The sequence below is a fragment of the Mustela putorius genome, unplaced genomic scaffold (genome assembly GCF_011764305.1).
Source record: "Mustela putorius furo isolate JIRA1106 unplaced genomic scaffold, ASM1176430v1.1 tig00003858_pilon_pilon_pilon, whole genome shotgun sequence".
NCBI lineage: Eukaryota > Metazoa > Chordata > Mammalia > Carnivora > Mustelidae > Mustela > Mustela putorius.
In genome coordinates this window covers 29,624,678-29,641,778 of record NW_025422010.1, presented here as the reverse complement: position 1 = coordinate 29,641,778, position 17,101 = coordinate 29,624,678, and the positions used below count along the sequence as shown (strand labels likewise).

Sequence of the window (17,101 nt, the reverse complement as noted above, 5' to 3'; positions counted from 1 at the left end):
AACATGGCCTTCACATCCCTATGAATATGGATTTATGCCTGTAAGGCTGTATAGAGCAATGAACTTGAAAGGATATCATCTTACTTTAATATTATAAGAAGTCTAGTTGGTGATACTCAACAGGCTATAGCTAATAATAATCCATAAGTAGAAGGAAAACATTCATATCATTAACATTTATCTAATATGAAAATATTTCTGTGATCAAATCCAAAGATCCGTGAAGATTACATTTCAAACAACTCTCATAGAATGAGGAAAGTAAAATGGGCAGCAGGACACGGGAGTACACGGGAGGGATAAGCAGAGACACCAAGAATAACTTACATCTTAATTTGTCCATGATCTTCCCTCCACACAACGTGGCTAAAGCCATTTTGACAGCAAATACTGAAATTTTACCATGGCCTTCCCTGTTTAATGATAAGAGGGGGAAAAAAAAAAGATGTCATTTGGAGAACTTTCAGTAATGAGATCTGATATTTTCTGTTCTGTAGAAATCATAGGACACTGTAACTGCGTACAATTATGTGAACATATCCATTTTAGAAAAGACCATGAATACAATTCAACACAAATTTCTGAAAAGCTGTCTATTCAATATTTCCTTTTTTCAAGAGAGCAGAACCTTCAAGTTATTGTTTGTATATGTCACTTATTCAGAGCATAAACTGGCATCTAGAGGGATAGATACTATTTAGCTACAGATTACAATTACAGAACATGATTTTTACCCTGGGTTTCATAAAATAATTTTATGCATGATGATTCCACAGTCTCTATAGCTTATTTAGACAAGGTTTCAGAAAGAAATTTTTTTTGGTCAGAGAATTCCTGAATTTTGTTAGAGTAACTATGGGGAATTTTCCATCACAGCTTTTTTCACCCGTCATTTCCAACCCACAAGCTGACTGTGTGTATGTGATACATTTATTTTTCAAAGAGAGCTGATATTTTAAAGAGGCAAAAAAGGAAGAGCTCTGTTAGAGCTCCTTCAACCTAAAGGACACCAGATCTGCCAAATCTTCATTGATTCAGGAAGTATAACTAACTTGTCCTTCACAAAATGTGATATAATGGGATATAAAGGGCACACTGCCACGAGTGTAATATTTCAGCTAAATGAGTTTCCAGCTAGGATAAACTGTTTATTCTTGTGTCCTTGGAATTAGAAAGTGTATCCCATTAGTAATTCATTTCTTTGATAGTTGCTATTCTTAAGAATGATCAAAGGAGTTATTCAAAATAATAATGGGGCTGAAAGGTAAGAAAAGTCAGTATTGTCAATACTGACAAGGGTTTAGTATAAAGAAAACATCATTTATATGAATAAGGTCCATATATATGACACGTTCGGAGAACAAGATATAATAAATAATTGTGTCTTTGTTCATTACTGGACTCCAGAGACAGATCATTTGTCATTCATCCTTGTTGCTGTCATACTCAGCATAGGACCTTAAATATAGCCAGTCAGAATGTAGAACTGACTGAGCCCTATGCCAGTGCCTCTCCCATTTATCTTCTAAGCCTAAGCACCAGATCTATATACTTAGGAGAAATAATCTTCCCTTGGATACCTCATGTCAAACCAAGTATGTTCCAAGTAGAACTCATGCTCTTCACAAAGCGTTCCCATCGTACTCAGACCAACCCACTACTAACCTGCTTCTGGTTATCAGACTTACCATGTACCTAGTTACCCAAAAATGAACCCCCGGGAAGGGGTTACCCTTGACTTCATTCTCTTCTTTAATTCCTCACCACCTGAATAAATGTTTGAGGGACTCAACTATACCTCCTACCTGGATGTTAGACCTACTCCCTGCTTTCCATTTGAACTACCATTGCCTCACCAGCTCTTGAGTGAACATTGTCGTCACTTCTTAAATGACCTCTCTGCTTGCACACTCGCATCACAAATTCTACCGTATTATTTCATTATTTAAATCTCTGATTGCCTGTTTGCCTACAGGGTATGGTTATGACTTCACCTGTGCTCTCTAGTCTTACCTGCTACCATTTCTGTTAAACTCTGCGCCCTAGTCCCACATTTAATGCCCCTGCCCTTCCTACTGCTTTTGCCCAGGACCCTCTCTCCTACCTATTCATCAAGACTCAGCTCAGGATCATCACTCACTTGGCTCTGAAATGTGTAGGCAAATACTCGGCTCTCCACTTTCACCTACTATTTGGCACCTATCTCATTGAGTGAACTCAATTTGTTTATTTACATGTCTGCATGTAATGTGACCCCACACTGTAACATCCTTGGGGACAGAGGCCGTATCTTCTCAATTTGTTGAATTCCTAGCGCCTTCCACTTAGTCTTCCCCAGAAGAACAATATATTTCTTATGTTAATTAATGATTACTAATCATTAGAACAGGTGCCCCTAGAATTTGGAATGACTACTCCCTTAGTTGTTTGCTAATTTTAGAGTAGGTAGCTGTAAGAAAAATGCAATGATTTTGTAAAAAAAAAAAAAAGCCTCATTCAAAATTATTCCATGTGTACTGTATTCCCAACTGCATGGATAACCAGAAGTATCACAATTTTATTTTAGGAAATAAATAGTTCCCTTTCCTTAGCTGAAGCATGGTTCAAATTGTGAGAACAGGGATATCTACCAAGTGTGGAAGAAGAGGACCAATGAAGTGATAAAGTAGTCTTTATGACTCAGAGAAATTGAAGAACATTATATGTGAGACTTTAAGAGCAATACAAGTTTCTTTCAAGGAATCGGAGAGAACAATTTAACTCATGAAAGAGGATGGAGCACAGAAAATGCTGGCACAGAGAGTTCTCCACAGGATGAAATGATGATAGCTCACAAATGAATTCTTAAACCTTAGCTTTTAATGAAGAAGATCACAGGAAGATCGCCAGTTCTGTATTGTTCTTGGAAATGCAAGATTAATGCTATTACATCCAGGAGTGGTTGTATCAGAGCTATTCTGCCAAATTGACATAATAAATCTAGATAAATCACCCAGCGGAGGGCAGCTCAATGAGAGTTTTGCAGGAACTCAAGGGTGAAATTAGGCCACTGGAATGTATTGTTATGCAAGCCAGCGTGCCAGATTGCAAAGGTGACCCTTTCACTAAGAAGGATTCAGGGGGTATGCAGGAATGGGAAGCACACCACTGCTGGGTGAGTTTAGACCTTGCTCAGCCCCAGATAAACCTCGAAGGAATTTAGGGAGTGAGTGGAGATGAATGACTCCACAGTGCAAAAGGTTGAAAACCAGGACTCAAATACATGTGGGTCTTTTTTAAAGAACATCTTCAGTAGACCTAACAGGATGAAAAAAGGTGGGGGTGGGGGGTTGGGAGAAAGATTTTCTAAAGGCCTTCGATAAGATTCTGTAACAAAAGCCATTACTTAACGTCATCTTGGGATCAGGGTCCCTATTTTAATTTTTATTTATTTTTATTTTTATTTTTTTTTGTGATAAAAGTAGTGGCATTAACAAAGGAAACAAGGAGTAGGGAATTGCTGGGATATCCCCAGGGGGACAGTACAAGAGTTGTGCTCATTGGGAATCATCCCTGACCAGGGCCATTTGATCCATGAACAGTTTGGGAAATCCCTTACATATCTAGGAAGTGGAAAGTCAAGCTCATGAAGATGGATAACAGGAAGCTCCCAGAAGTTTTGTGCAAACGAGCAGGAAAGCGACATATTGTTCCAAAATGAGTTTGCACACGCAATGCCTCTAGGAGTAAACCAGTCAAACGGCACGTATGGAATGCTGGCCATTGGCCACAACTCCAGAAGCGGACCGGCCAAAGAGTGCTGAGGATGAAAAACGCGGACTGTCTCTAATGCTGCAGGCCAAACAGCCTTGGAACGGCAACACCAGGAAGAGCGCTAGAAAAAGTCTATGCTCTTGCCTTGTTTTTACGAAACGCTATGGCAGCACATCTCCAAGTTCACGTGCAGTTCTGAGCATCACCTAAAGAAAGACCGAGCACAGCCAGCTGGGTTTGAGAATACCGCATGCAGGAGACAAGAGTATCCGTCAGAACCGTCCACTTCCAGGGTGGACGGGGCCTTAGAATCAGTGACAGGATCACGTGAGCTGTTCTTTGTGAGCAAAAGTTGCTAGCTGATTCTTCAGGACTGTAAGAGGCACACCGAGTGATTTAAAATGAAATTTACTATTAGCCTATCATTTTTTTCCTTAAAAATTTTTATTTATTGGGGCGCCTGGGTGGCTCAGTGGATTAAGCCGCTGCCTTCGGCTCAGGTCATGATCTAAGTGTCCTGGGATAGAGCCCCGCGTCGGACTCTCTGCTCAGCAGGGAGCCTGCTTCCCCCTCTGTCTCTGCCTGCCTCTCTGCCTACTTGTGATCTCTCTCTCTGTCAAGTAAAAAACGAATAAAATCTTAAAAAAAAAATTATTTATTTATTTTTAAAGTAAAAATTGTACTTATTTTAATATTTTCCCTGTCAATGTGGAGCAAGAACACAATGCATAATCCATCCCTTTCCTCTTTTCTCCCCACTATTTGGATTTTGGCAAAATGGAATATATTCTGTTTTTTACGCCAGTTATTCTGAAGCTCTTGCCAATGCAAACTTCACTTTCCAGTTCTAGCTTGAGATAAAAAACCAGGTTAAATTGTTACACCAGTATATAATTAATACCTTAAAGGGTATTTAAGACTATCAAAAAAATTAGCAAAAGTATAAACTGAAATTGCTTCATAAGTCAGTGTTTCCTTAAATCTTTTATTTCCCTTATACTTTGTTTTCTCACTCTGAAAATTTTCAAATCTTCCTAAGAGGTGACTGATTAAAAATGGAAACCAGAAAGCACTTACCCTTTGGTTAAAATACATGCAAAGATTTGTTGAGTCTCTGTCTTAAAAACATAAATTACTTTAAAGTTTGACTCATCATAATAAGAAGTGAGTAAACTGCATTACACTGGGCTTTTTCATGACCTCACAGAGACAAACTGATTTCTTTGAACTAAGAAGGTACTGGTTTCAAGGAAAAGTTGTCTGGGAGAGAAAATCTGCTTTTGACAAGAAGGGAAAACAACAAATCGATATTGATAGGTTTGGGAATGTAAATTTTCTCCAAGTTCCCAAGCCCGTTTCCTGTTTGAAATGATAGAATCCCATGATAAATTTTAAGTCCTTGAAAATGGATTTGAATTCTGACTGATTCTTTTTGGAACAGGCTGCAGGAATTATTTTTCTATTTAAGAGTACTAAAATGAGAAACTCTTCTTATACCAACACATTTCACAAAAACATTTGGTAAGCATTTTCATGAGCATAGAACTCAAATTGCTCTTTCTCACACATTTTGGTGGCTTAATTAACTGAGAAAATTGTCTCCTCCTCTGGCTTTCACAACACGCCTCTATCATAACTCATGTCTGTATCTGGGAATATTTTGTTCATATGGATCCCTGATTTTGTAACTCAACAGATATTTATTGACAATGCCTTACAGGTTGGGGATATAAAGGTGAATAAAGTATGGCTCCTACCCCCCAAGTTGGCTCATAGTTTGTTGGAGAAAAAGAGTCAAAACCAGTTAATTTTAATACACATTTTTAAAAGGGTGGCGTCTTTCATCCCCAGCATAATGTGTGTGGCACTTAGCGCAAAGCAAACTCTTAATACATGTTAATTAAATAAATAAATGTACATGTGAAAGGAAATTTTGATCTACCCCTTAAGTTTTATATTGAGAAGTGCTAAGTTTTGGGGTGAAGTTACAAAAATTGACCTTACGGTCCTTAATTTTAGATTGTGCACTTGTGTGACACCTTGATTTTTTGAAGTGATCACATCCATGATTACTCTCGTTTTTTGGGTAAGTGAAGTTAACATGTGAACAGATAGAAATCCCTCAGTGGGCTGTGGCATCTCTTTGGGCTCCCCTTCATGTTAGTAAAACATTTGGGAAAAGAATTCTTCATAACACCTCCCCATGTGAATTTGCCAGGAGTTTCTCCAGAATGCAAGGGGCCAGAACTTTACACCTATGAAACTCCATTTGCCACTCACACCAAGTCTAAGTCTGACATAAAGGTGAGTGACATTAGGTTGTTCATTTTATCTACAATTGTGAAACTACTTTGAAAAAGAAGTCCTATAGTCCTATTTTAGCGACATGTAGAAAATCTTGGAACAAATTCTTTTCTACTAGAACAAAATTTTAGTGATTAGAGGAGAATGTTCTGTGGAAATCTTGAATTTAAGACGTAGTAAGAAAAAAGAATCACCAGGCAAACACTATGTTAAGTATCTAGTTTTGGCCATACAGATAGTAAAAAGAAAAGAGAACATTTGGTTTTATAGACCTCTTCTTTCTTTGCTCTCACACATCCTCACAGCCTCAATATGTGAACGATACATTTCATTGGTGCACTGAGAAAGGGCCACGTACTTGTAGTACATCCTACATTAAACATCAAAATCATCTTTAAAACTCAAAAGGCAGAAGGGTTTTGGCAGAGTTCCAGAATATTCTATATCCATGTGTCTGAAATAGTGCCCTTGGTACCCTTTGTAGCGCCAGGGGGTGGGGCCGGGGGGCTCAGTAGTGGGAATGGATGTTCAAATGGCTCAGCAAGGTGCAATACATCAAGCAGAGAGGAAAATACCAGGATTTTGTATTCCCTGTGAAAGACTATTATACGATAGATTTGGAGTTCTGGATGACTGTCATAAAACTGACTCGAAATCTACAATGTAATAAAAGTTAAATCCAAATATTTCCTTCACATACGCTCTGTCAGATTGTCTAAATAACAGCAAACTGGAAAGGTGAGGAATGTGAGCCTGCTAAAGATATCCTGAAAAGTAGGGTAGGTCTGGGCGGGGGGGAAATGTACATTAATTCTTATTAAGAAAAAAGAAACAGAAAACATGAATAGAGCTGAATATATCCTGATGCCTGAAAAATAGGATTTTTTTTCCCCCATTCAACTCACCTGTAATCACACTGTGTCAAACTGGGAGGATTGTTGGCACACAGAAAATGCTGACAACACATTAGCTATTATTACAATTAGTATATTATTACTATCATTGGAGAAGTGGCATTAATAATATAGCTTGACATCATAGGAATGTCCTTGTTCCTTTTAATATTTATCATTGTCCTACTGTGATATTCGTATGACTGAATATATGTGAAAACATTTGCTAAAAACAAGGCCACTATCACATAATCTACCTGAGAAGGACCTTCCCTAAGAAGGAAGATTCTAGTGAACTGAAGAGAGATGAAGTCAACAGACTGAAGTTGTTCATGTTTCCCAGGGAAGTAAGAAGAGAGTAAGAGAACCATGATGACGCTTTTTGGTGAAAATAGGATACCCCCACATTAGTAGCCATAGACATCTGATTTTCTTCTCTTGTGGAGCAGAAGTAAAAATAGAGGTTATGAACCTAGGTGTCAGGCAAAGTTGGACTCACTAGTCTTGGTAAGATACTAGAGATTTAGGAGGACTTGATTTCAGAAAAAGAATGAGAAGAAATCAGTGTGATGAGCTAAGAAAAGTCAATCATTGATCTTCATTCATTCATTCATTCATTCACAAGTTCATTCTGAGCTGGATACGGTCTCAGGGCTGTGCATGTAGAGACATGACCCGGAAGTAGTTTTCAGGGGGGGTCATACACACAGTAAGACATGCACCATAACGGAAGAGCGGATTCAAGTGTGAGGAACAGTGGGGTCAGGGCCAGTGGGAGTCAGCTCAGCCAGGAGAGGGGAAGGGCTTCCCAGTGGACCAGTTCTGTGACCCCCCCCCCAAAGGCCACTTTAGACTTCTAAGAATTAATATCAAGATCACAATTATCCCTCCATAAAGCTGTTGAAAAAAAAAATATCATCTTGTAACTTGCTGCCATGTTGTTTTACTGTCGTTACTTTCTATTTCTCAAAAATAACAGTAACGGTGAGAAGAAAATCTGCTGCCAGGTGGTCAGCAAATAAGGGAAGGCAGTAGGCTCATTCCTGAGGTGTGCAGAAGAAAGAGACAAGATGGAGATAAAGGCTCAGACTGTTTCCCAATATCTTTCTTCCCTTTCGGTCCCTGCTCCTTAATTTTGACACCTCTTTTCCCACTCTTCCCAGGTGTATCTGCCCATTTCCTTAAGGACCCTGGAGAAGACAGTGTCCTGGGTGGAAAGACCTGTTAGCGGTCAGCTGGTAATCGATGACAGCTTGACTCCTGCTAGGTACAGCCATTTTTAGAAGGGAAGTCAGGAAGAACAAAAATCTTCTAGACTCAAGAGCCTGACTATTCAGAGACAGAATGACAAGCATAAGTAGAGCCATTGGGCACACATGCTAGGTCCTAACATTCTAGAAATCATCCTGCATATGCAGCTACGCACTCTCTACCTCCTAAGAGGCTGACTCGGTGGAGACAACTTAGAGCCAGAAGCTTGACCGCAGTCTGCAGTAAGCATGTCTGTGTAAAAACTGAGAGCAAGGTGTTTTTTGGGGGGAGAGAAGGAAGGAGTGCTGTTTTGGGGAACTATGCGTGAGAAGGCAAGTCTGGCTCTCAAGGCTATAGCCAAGTGCAGTGGGCTTTGAACCTCGTTTCAAGTTACCATTGTCATGGTAGACTCCACCTCCCTGGGTCTGGTGAATTTTAAGGCACTACTAAAACAATGACCAAGTTTCTCTGAATGCAATTTCTTATTCTCATTCTTCATGAATTTAAATCGCTATACTTTCTTTTTTAAAAAAAATGTATAAAGATCACCTCTTTAGAATGCAGGATTTAATTTTTATTTTAGAGTTTTTCCCCTTGGTTTTTATATGTTCATTTAAATTACCACAAATGAGAGAAAACCCTCCCAAATGTTTCAGTGATTCTATAAGAGCAACAACCTATCTTTGATGTACTAGGGCTCATTCACATCTACCAACATGCAGAAGGCTCCCTTAAACACTTGGGTTCTGTCGTGGGATAGGTGGGAGGAAGTGACACCAGATTTCCACACTGGATCTCTTTGGAGAAATAGGAGTTGCGTATTTTAAGAAATGGAATTGAACATTCATTTTATTCTTAAGTTTCTCTTCTTATATTCACTTCTAAGTGAATATTTCCGGTTATATTCTCTTCCCAGTTAGTGATGCTTCCTTATGGCGCACATCTCACATCATCTAGAATTTCAAAAGCCATCAGATGGAAATGTGAGTATCAGCAGAACTGCCTATACTCATTTGCTATGCCAAGATAGAGAAGGCAGAAGTATCTGTAGATGGGGGTCTCTACGTGGATGTGTCTGTAGATCTTTAAAATGAGATTTCTCTATGTGGATGTTTAAAAAAAATCTACTATAATGAGGTTATTGGAAGTATACGTCAGGGCCCTTTTTATCTGTAAGAAGAAGAAGAGCCAAACAAATAATTCCATTTGAATATTCATGTCAATGTTTCCTTACCTTGGGATAGTCCATAAGCTTAGCACTCATCAATCTTGAACTAATTATCAGTAGCTGTTTAGAGAATATATGCAGGTCATTTTTTTCAAAGTGATCTTCCCAATATTTCCAAACACAAATGAAAAACTAACTCTATTGTGTATTTCTCAAGACACAAGAAGTATTGAGGTACAGTATATTGTATCATAATAAAATATAATATATGTATATATCACCTCTCTCATGTATTTCATAAAATCCCCCTTCCTTATTGTTAATCTGGCCCCATTTCTGTACTTACGGAGTGGATACAAATTATTTTTTTACCTTTGAGCCCTTACGAATCCTTCAGGAATACTCTAAGATTTGGTAAGAATTTTAGTTCTCTTTTTATATTTTCCATTGTTCCACTTAAAACAAATAAGTGCTCTGAAGAGGTTAGTGGCGAGTCTGGAAGCTTCTGTGCTCTTGTCAAGGGGGCAGGATGGAAATGTCCTTAGAGTCATTCCATAGCCTGGTTCCATTCTGTCACCTGTCATGTGGAACCATAGCCTCTCCTAGTTTACTGCCACTCAGTTACCATAGTGATTAGGCCAAAGCAGTACATCAGTTCTGAAGTCTGCATAGGCTAAGCATGGGATCTATCAAGCTGGACTGCTTATTTTAGAACTGTTTATTTCAACTCGAGAATTACTCAAAATATAAACATCCCAAGACAATAATCTACGCTGGTCAAACTGAGCAGAAATAATTCTTTTACCACTCTAGGCTGTAAAGTGACAGCTGGTGACTTTTATGAGTGGCATAATAACATTAGCCGGGCTGGAACATCTCCAGTGCCGGGCTTCAATATACCCAGGCATTGGCCAGACAATGAGACCAAGCAAAATCTTTCGAGAGTCTTAAAATGCGATCGCTGAAAGGTCAAGTTAGCAATTTTCCTTTTTAATATTCAAAACCAGTAGTGAAAGTGGAGATGTTGATACTATATCTAGACTAGAGGCTATCAGCAAAAGACCTTTTGAAATCTTAGGCTGACAAAGTAATTCAGGGGAGTTTTTACAATTCACAAGGCTGCCACATATGCCTTGGAAAGGAAATCTTAGCTGAATACCTAAATCCCTACTCTGCCCCTAACCAGTCGTGAGACACTGGACAAGCCACAGTCTCTTTGTGCTTCAGGTCTTTCTTCTGTAAAATGAGAGATTTGGAAGAACAATCTTTAATATTTCAGCCAGCTCTGAAATCCTCTGATTCTATGAGGAAATTATAAGATAATGAGGCTGAGTTTCAACTGTCTTGTGTGGACGGCATGACATGGCTTTAGAGGGCACATTATTGACAGATCCCATAATGCAAGTCATGGTTACTTTCACCAGGCTGGTCAGGAAACCCTTGTCAATTCCTGCCTGTTTGCTCTAGGGTCTTGTTATGACACCTCAGAAACACTGTCTTAGCCAATCTGCAAAAAAGAGAGTTAAAAACATCCTCCCACTTTATGCTTCATTGAACTGCTCCATAGTCATGCCATCATACCACACTTTCAGACAACCATAGCTTTTAGGAAGCGTGGGATGAGTTAAATAAAGGTCAGCCTAGAAAATACGACTGTCCTCAACTTCCTATGGTTCTATTTTACTCCCTAGTTTTTCTCCAGAGCATTTGAAATGGATGTTACACATTGAGCAACTTTATCGAGGTTAAGTATCTGGTCAAGAAAAAAAGAGGTGGTTGGTTACTTGCAGAAAATTATTTGGAAGAAAGACCAAGAAGGACAAGAGGAAGGAGAGACCAAACATGTGGAGAGGAACAGATATCCGAAGAGGGAGCTTACGGGTCAAAGGCCGCCAGCAGGAAGTTTAGCAGGAGGCTGATGGACTGCTCCACCTGGATTTGGTGAGTGGTTGGCATCCGTTTGTTGAGCTGGTAGAAAATGGTGGACAGCACAGCCTCCAAGCGGGCCACACTGAGTTCTATGTTCGGGTCCAGGTTGTTCAGAGCATTTTCCCGCAATGCTTCTATGACGTTCCAAATGTCCACCAGGTGCACTACACACAATTAAAGCAGAGGGAACACATCAGCCCAAAATGCGGGGAAAGGTTAAGTTCATTATTTTACACGTACCGTTTTGTCGAGGACCCTCACAGCCTTCAATATGGGATCGACTTCTGTAGGGGTTGACACAGTAAATGTACAGAGACAAAGAAGAGCTCAAAGACTTGATGTGTATAATAGGAAGAAAATCATTTCCTGAAAACCACAGTAGACGGTTACTGCCCATCTTCAAAATGACCCTTGAAATACAACTACTATCTTTATGTTACGTGAGAGAAAGTGAGGGAAGTTAATTGACAAGTGCCAAGGTCCAAGGCCAGTGGACGGCAAAATTGGCATTCAAATCCATGTCTCTCTGACTTTTTAAAAATATTGAGATCTGTGTGCTATGATGAGTGCTGTGACATGTGTAAACCTGGCGATTCACAGACCTGTACCCCTGGGGATAAAAATACATTATATGTTTATTAAAAAATTTAAAAATTAAATAAAAAATTTGAAAAAAATATTGAGATGTACCTGACATACAACATAGTGTAAGTTTAAGTGTAAGGTGTACAACATGTTGATTTTGATACATTTCTGTATTGCAGTGTGATCACCACCGTAGCATTAGTGAACACGTCATGTCCCATAATTACCATTTCTTTTTCTGTGGTGAGAACATTTACGATCTAGTTTCTTAGCAACTTTGAAGTATACAGCACTTGTGATTAAAATTAACAAGTCTATCTGGCTTGAAAGCATTTTTCCAAGGTACACACTGACCCTTTAAAAGAAAAAGCAAACCACACTCAAATTCTAGTGTTTGAAAAGATATTGAACCTGCATTTATTTAAAATATTTTTATTTATTTATATACTTTTCATAGTATAAGGTTTGAAATAAAGGGGGGAAAGTTAAGGAAGGCAGGAAGAGAGGCAGGGGAAAAAGGAAAAGTAATCTCTAGAAGGCAGCAGCAGAACTTAATCACAGATCCCTTGACTAACCTGGTCAAGAACAAATAGTTCTTTGGCTTATATTACTGAGTAGCTCACCAAGCTGAAGTCATGGTTAGTTTCACTAAGATATCGAGAATTTCATTTCTCTTTCTTCCCTGTTTGTGCTGAGGTCTTGTTATAACATTCCAGAAACCATCACCACAATCAAGACAGTGAACATCTCCATCAGCCCTAGAAGTTTTCTCCTGTTCCTTTTACTTCACCCCACTTCCCAGCCCAGGCAACCACAGACAGAGAGCTTCCAAGATGCTTTTCTAGAATTTTATATAGCTGGAATTATACAGTATGTACTCTTTTATTGCGGGGGGGGGGGATCTGGATTCTTTTACTTGGTATAATTATCTTGAAACTCATCCGTGCTGTTGCATGTAACAATAGTTTCTTCCTTTACACCGTTGAGCAGTACTCTTTCGTATGGATAGGTCACAATTTGGTTATCAACTCACCTGCTGATGGACACTTGGGTTGTTTCCGTTTTGGGTGATCATGAATGAAGTTGCTATGAACAGTCTTGCACAAATGTTTGTATTGACATATGCTTCCATTTCTGTTGGTAAATACTTGGAAATGAAGTGCCTAGGTGGTATGGTCAGTGTACGTTTAATTTCTGAGAAACTTCCCGAGTGTTTTCCAACATAGTTGTACTATTTTCCATCCACAACAACAAGGTATGAGAATTCCAGTTTCTCTACAGTGACACCAAATTTAAGGTTCGCTTTTCATGACACCTTTGCATTTGAAAACAGATCTGTTGTCTTTCTCAGTGAAATACTACTTACGTTTCAGTTCTTGAGAAATGAGCACTCCATATATGCTTTCCTACTAACTCCCAAGTTTTAGTTTCCTACCTCTTTGCTCATGTGTAACACTATATTTAAAAAACAACACTAACATATATTGAATTCTGGGCTTGGGAATCTTCCAATAAACACTGGACTTGAAGTCTGAAGACCTCCGTCCAAACATGGCTCTCCTCCTACAAGTGCATGCCCTCTTAACCTCAAAGACTTGGAGCTTTATTTTCCTCATCTACAAAGCAGGGACGGTATTCCTTAAATGGGAAAAAATCACGAAGTCAGTTGTGGGAGTGTCTGATACACCGAGACAGTACATTACACTTGAATAAATGAACAATATAAATCATATAAAAAAAACCTCCAAAACCAAACAAACACAACTTTGAAGCATATCTCTGATTTGGGACAGAAGAATGCAGATCACTTTCTAACTGAAATGCTTAAATGTTTATTAGATTTGGAGCAATTCAGATTTACGTGATGGCAAATTTGTTATCTTTTCTGTATATCACACAAGGAAATTTATTTGTTTCTTTTTTTTTCCAAAAATTTTACTTATTTATTTGACAGAGAGACACAGCAATTGCTGAGAGGGAACACAAGCAGGGGGAGTGGAAGAGGGAGAAGCAGGCTTCCCACTGAGCAGGGATCCCGATGTGGAGCTCGATCCTGAGACCCTGCAATCATGACCTGAGCCGAAGGCAGACACTTAACAACTGAGCCACCCAGGCACCCCAGAAATTATTTGTTTCTTAATGCTTTTCAACCAGTTTTTCAATTTGGCAACCAAAGTACTTCCAAGGAGATGGCATCTATAAGTTGTTTATTTATTTAATTTCTTGAGGAATTAAATTAATTTCTGTGGGAACTGGGATTCCTATATTTATTCCCTTTATGCTTCATCTAGAGATTCTCTGGATCTAGTCCTTGGGGATCTGTCTGGGTTCAGAATGCAAAGATGTTGTTCCTGCCTCAGAGAACTAACAGTCAGGTGGGGATAGAGACATGATTCACAATCACACAAGATAATCAGAAATGATGACCTCGCATGACAGACAGGGTGCTAGGTACAAAAGGGGATTAGGAGATGGTTTGTGAAGAGGCCAGAGGAACAAGATAAGGCTGGAGGAGCCCTGTAGCTCTGGCAGGTATTTGGGTCTTTATGCTGAAAGTATGAAGACATGGGTTTTAAATAGAGTGACATGCTCAGAAATGCAGCTTAAAGATGTCATTTCAGACTGTAAGGGAAGAGAGTAATTGACATGGACAGGCGTGCAGGGCAGAAGTGGCTGGAGCCTGCTGCTGTGGTCCCAGGAAAGATGGTGGTATTCTTTCTTTTTCTTTCTTTTTCTTTTTTAAAAATATTTTATTTACTTATTTGTCAGAGAGAGAGAGAGTGCACAGGCAGACAGAGGTAGAGGCAGAGGGTGAAGCAGGCTCCCTGCTGAGAAAGGAGCCCGATGTGGGATTCGATCCCAGGACACCGGGATCATGACCTGAACCGAAGGCAGCCACTTAACTGACTGAGTCACCCAGGCATCCTGTAAAGATGGTGGTATTATTTCTTAAAAGATTCATTTATTTATTTTAGAAGGGAAGAGGAGAGGCAGAGGGAGAGGGATGGAGAGACTCTCTAGCAGACTCCCCACTGAGCATGGGGCCCAACCCAGGGCTGGATTCCCTGACCCTGAGATTATGACCCAAGCCAATTCCAAGAGTCGAATGAATGACTGAGCGACCTGCCCACCCCCCACGCCCACCCCGGGCTGCTGGCATTTTTGCAGAGGTGTGGCAGTGCACAAAAAGCCGTGATCATGCACATTACACATACTTATCTTCCAAGAGTGGCGAAGGCAGATTTTGTAATCACAAAGATTGAGGTTTCACTCCTGGCTCCCCTGATAACTGTGGGCAAGTTACTTCTCGCCTATACATGTTATTATTTCCTTTTTAGAAATAAGGAGAGGCATCCCAACCAGAAAGAGTTGTAGTGAGGAGAAAGAAAAAGTATAGACAAGTGCTAACCACAGAGTTGGCACTTAGGTGCTCAATGAATGACAACTGTTAGTGTTAAAATAATTAAACACCTTCGATTTACAGCCATACTTTCTTCTTACTAATTTATAAGACCTGTGACTCCCAACGTAAGCTTCAGCACAGTCCCCCCAAATTTAATAACCCAATTCACAGGCAACTTTGCACATGTATGATATAGGCGCTCTAAAGGAAGCTTAAACTACATCCCAGCCATAAAAGTGGATCCTATTCAGTCTGTCATGAATTCTGAGTTGGTGGAGTTTAAACTGATTTGGCCACAGTTGATCAGTAGAGGGTGTGAGGAAGGCCCTCTTCCACAGAGACTTCTTGGAAACTTTCACTGGTAACCACTATGGGAGCTGCAGATCACAGTGCAGAACTGTGTAAGTGCCTGGACAGTACGACCAACTTCTACTGACCTTGGGCAAGTCACTTAACATCCTTAAGCTTCAGTTTCCACATCTGTAAAGTGGGGACAATAAGAGTTGCTCCAGAAAAACAACAAAAAACAGCTGTTCCGCTGCAGGGTTATTGAGGGGGTCAAATGAGATAATCCATATAAAGCATTTCACATGGCGCTTAGTGAATAAGTTATTAAATAATTACTTAACATCCATTCATTATTTTTGAAAGAGTATTTTTTTTTTTTTTGCTTAATGAAATAGGAACACTAAGAAATGTGCTAAGTTGAGAGTCATAAGGAAGCTATTAGGAAGTCTGTTTGGAAAGTCTGACAGTTGTATAAACATGTTGTTTACTCTTGAGCCATCAAGTCGTTTTAGAAAATGAAGACATTTACGTTGTGCAGTGATGACTGTGCACCACTAGATGGCACTGTGCACACTTTACTAAATATCCATCAAGCTTTAACTGTCAATCGTAAGCACCTATTAGGCACAGGCCTAGGAAGTGGGGTTTCCTCATCTATATTACTGCATACATTTTATATTAATATACTAGATAAAGCAACAGTTTTATAATAAAGTTATTTGGCTAACATTGGCCATATCAAATATAAACATGTATTTTTAAAAGTGGTATTTAGTATTTCACAGAATCTTAAAAATAGTATTAGTGTAAATTTTGGACATTATAATGCCTAACAGCTTGTATTCATGAATAAATGAAAATAGACACAGCTTTAATAGTTTGTCTTCAGTCCAGGCAATCTCAGGTAGGAAAGGGCTAAGTCAGAGGCTGAGGTGTGGTATATTTGCATGAGGGTAGAGAAGAATTTGCTGTTCTCAAGTGATGTTTCTTATCTGTTTGCTGATGTTACCTTATTTTAATAGGAAATGAACTCTTTAGGTCACAGCACTGACTTAAATTCAAATATCTCTGGGAAAAGTGCAAAAATACCAAACTCATTTATACCTCGAAAGGAATGAACTGAGGTCATAAACTTGATCGGAAATAGGAGAAGTATATAAATAGGGTAAATATGGAAGAGAGGGCAGGGAAAGGACAGGAATAGCAAGAGACAACCTCAGGAGTTAGTCTATGTCATTATTTAGTCCAGAACCAGGCTTTCCTGGACCACATTGTCATAGAGATTGGGTCCAGGTCAGTGAATCTAAGGAAAAAAAAAAAAATTTTTTTTTTAAAGCACTTAGGAAAAAAAGAAAGAAAGAAAGAAAGAAAAAAAAGCCTAAGCAAGAAAGAAAGAAAAAAAAAAAAAAAAGCCTAAGCACTTGGAAATCTCAAAATTCCCAAGCCTACTTTCTACTACTTACCAATTCCAAAATTTAGGAAGTGGAAAGTCTTTCCACAAAGCTCTCCAGGTGATTCTGACAATCT

General features: G+C 39.2%; 1 protein-coding gene across 32 annotated transcripts in view; it reads right to left on the bottom strand.

Moving 5' to 3' along the window:
- DTNA (dystrobrevin alpha) overlaps positions 1 to 17,101 on the bottom strand; it is a 356,122-nt gene that overhangs the window by 80,583 nt on the left and 258,438 nt on the right. For all 32 annotated transcript variants that reach the window (XM_045065499.1, XM_045065500.1, XM_004752311.3 and 29 more), the window contains 2 exons: positions 11,249 to 11,462; positions 328 to 413 (listed from right to left, as the gene is read on the bottom strand). In XM_045065499.1, the coding sequence (XP_044921434.1) occupies positions 328 to 413; positions 11,249 to 11,462 (300 nt within the window). The remainder of the gene's footprint in view (positions 1 to 327; positions 414 to 11,248; positions 11,463 to 17,101) is intronic.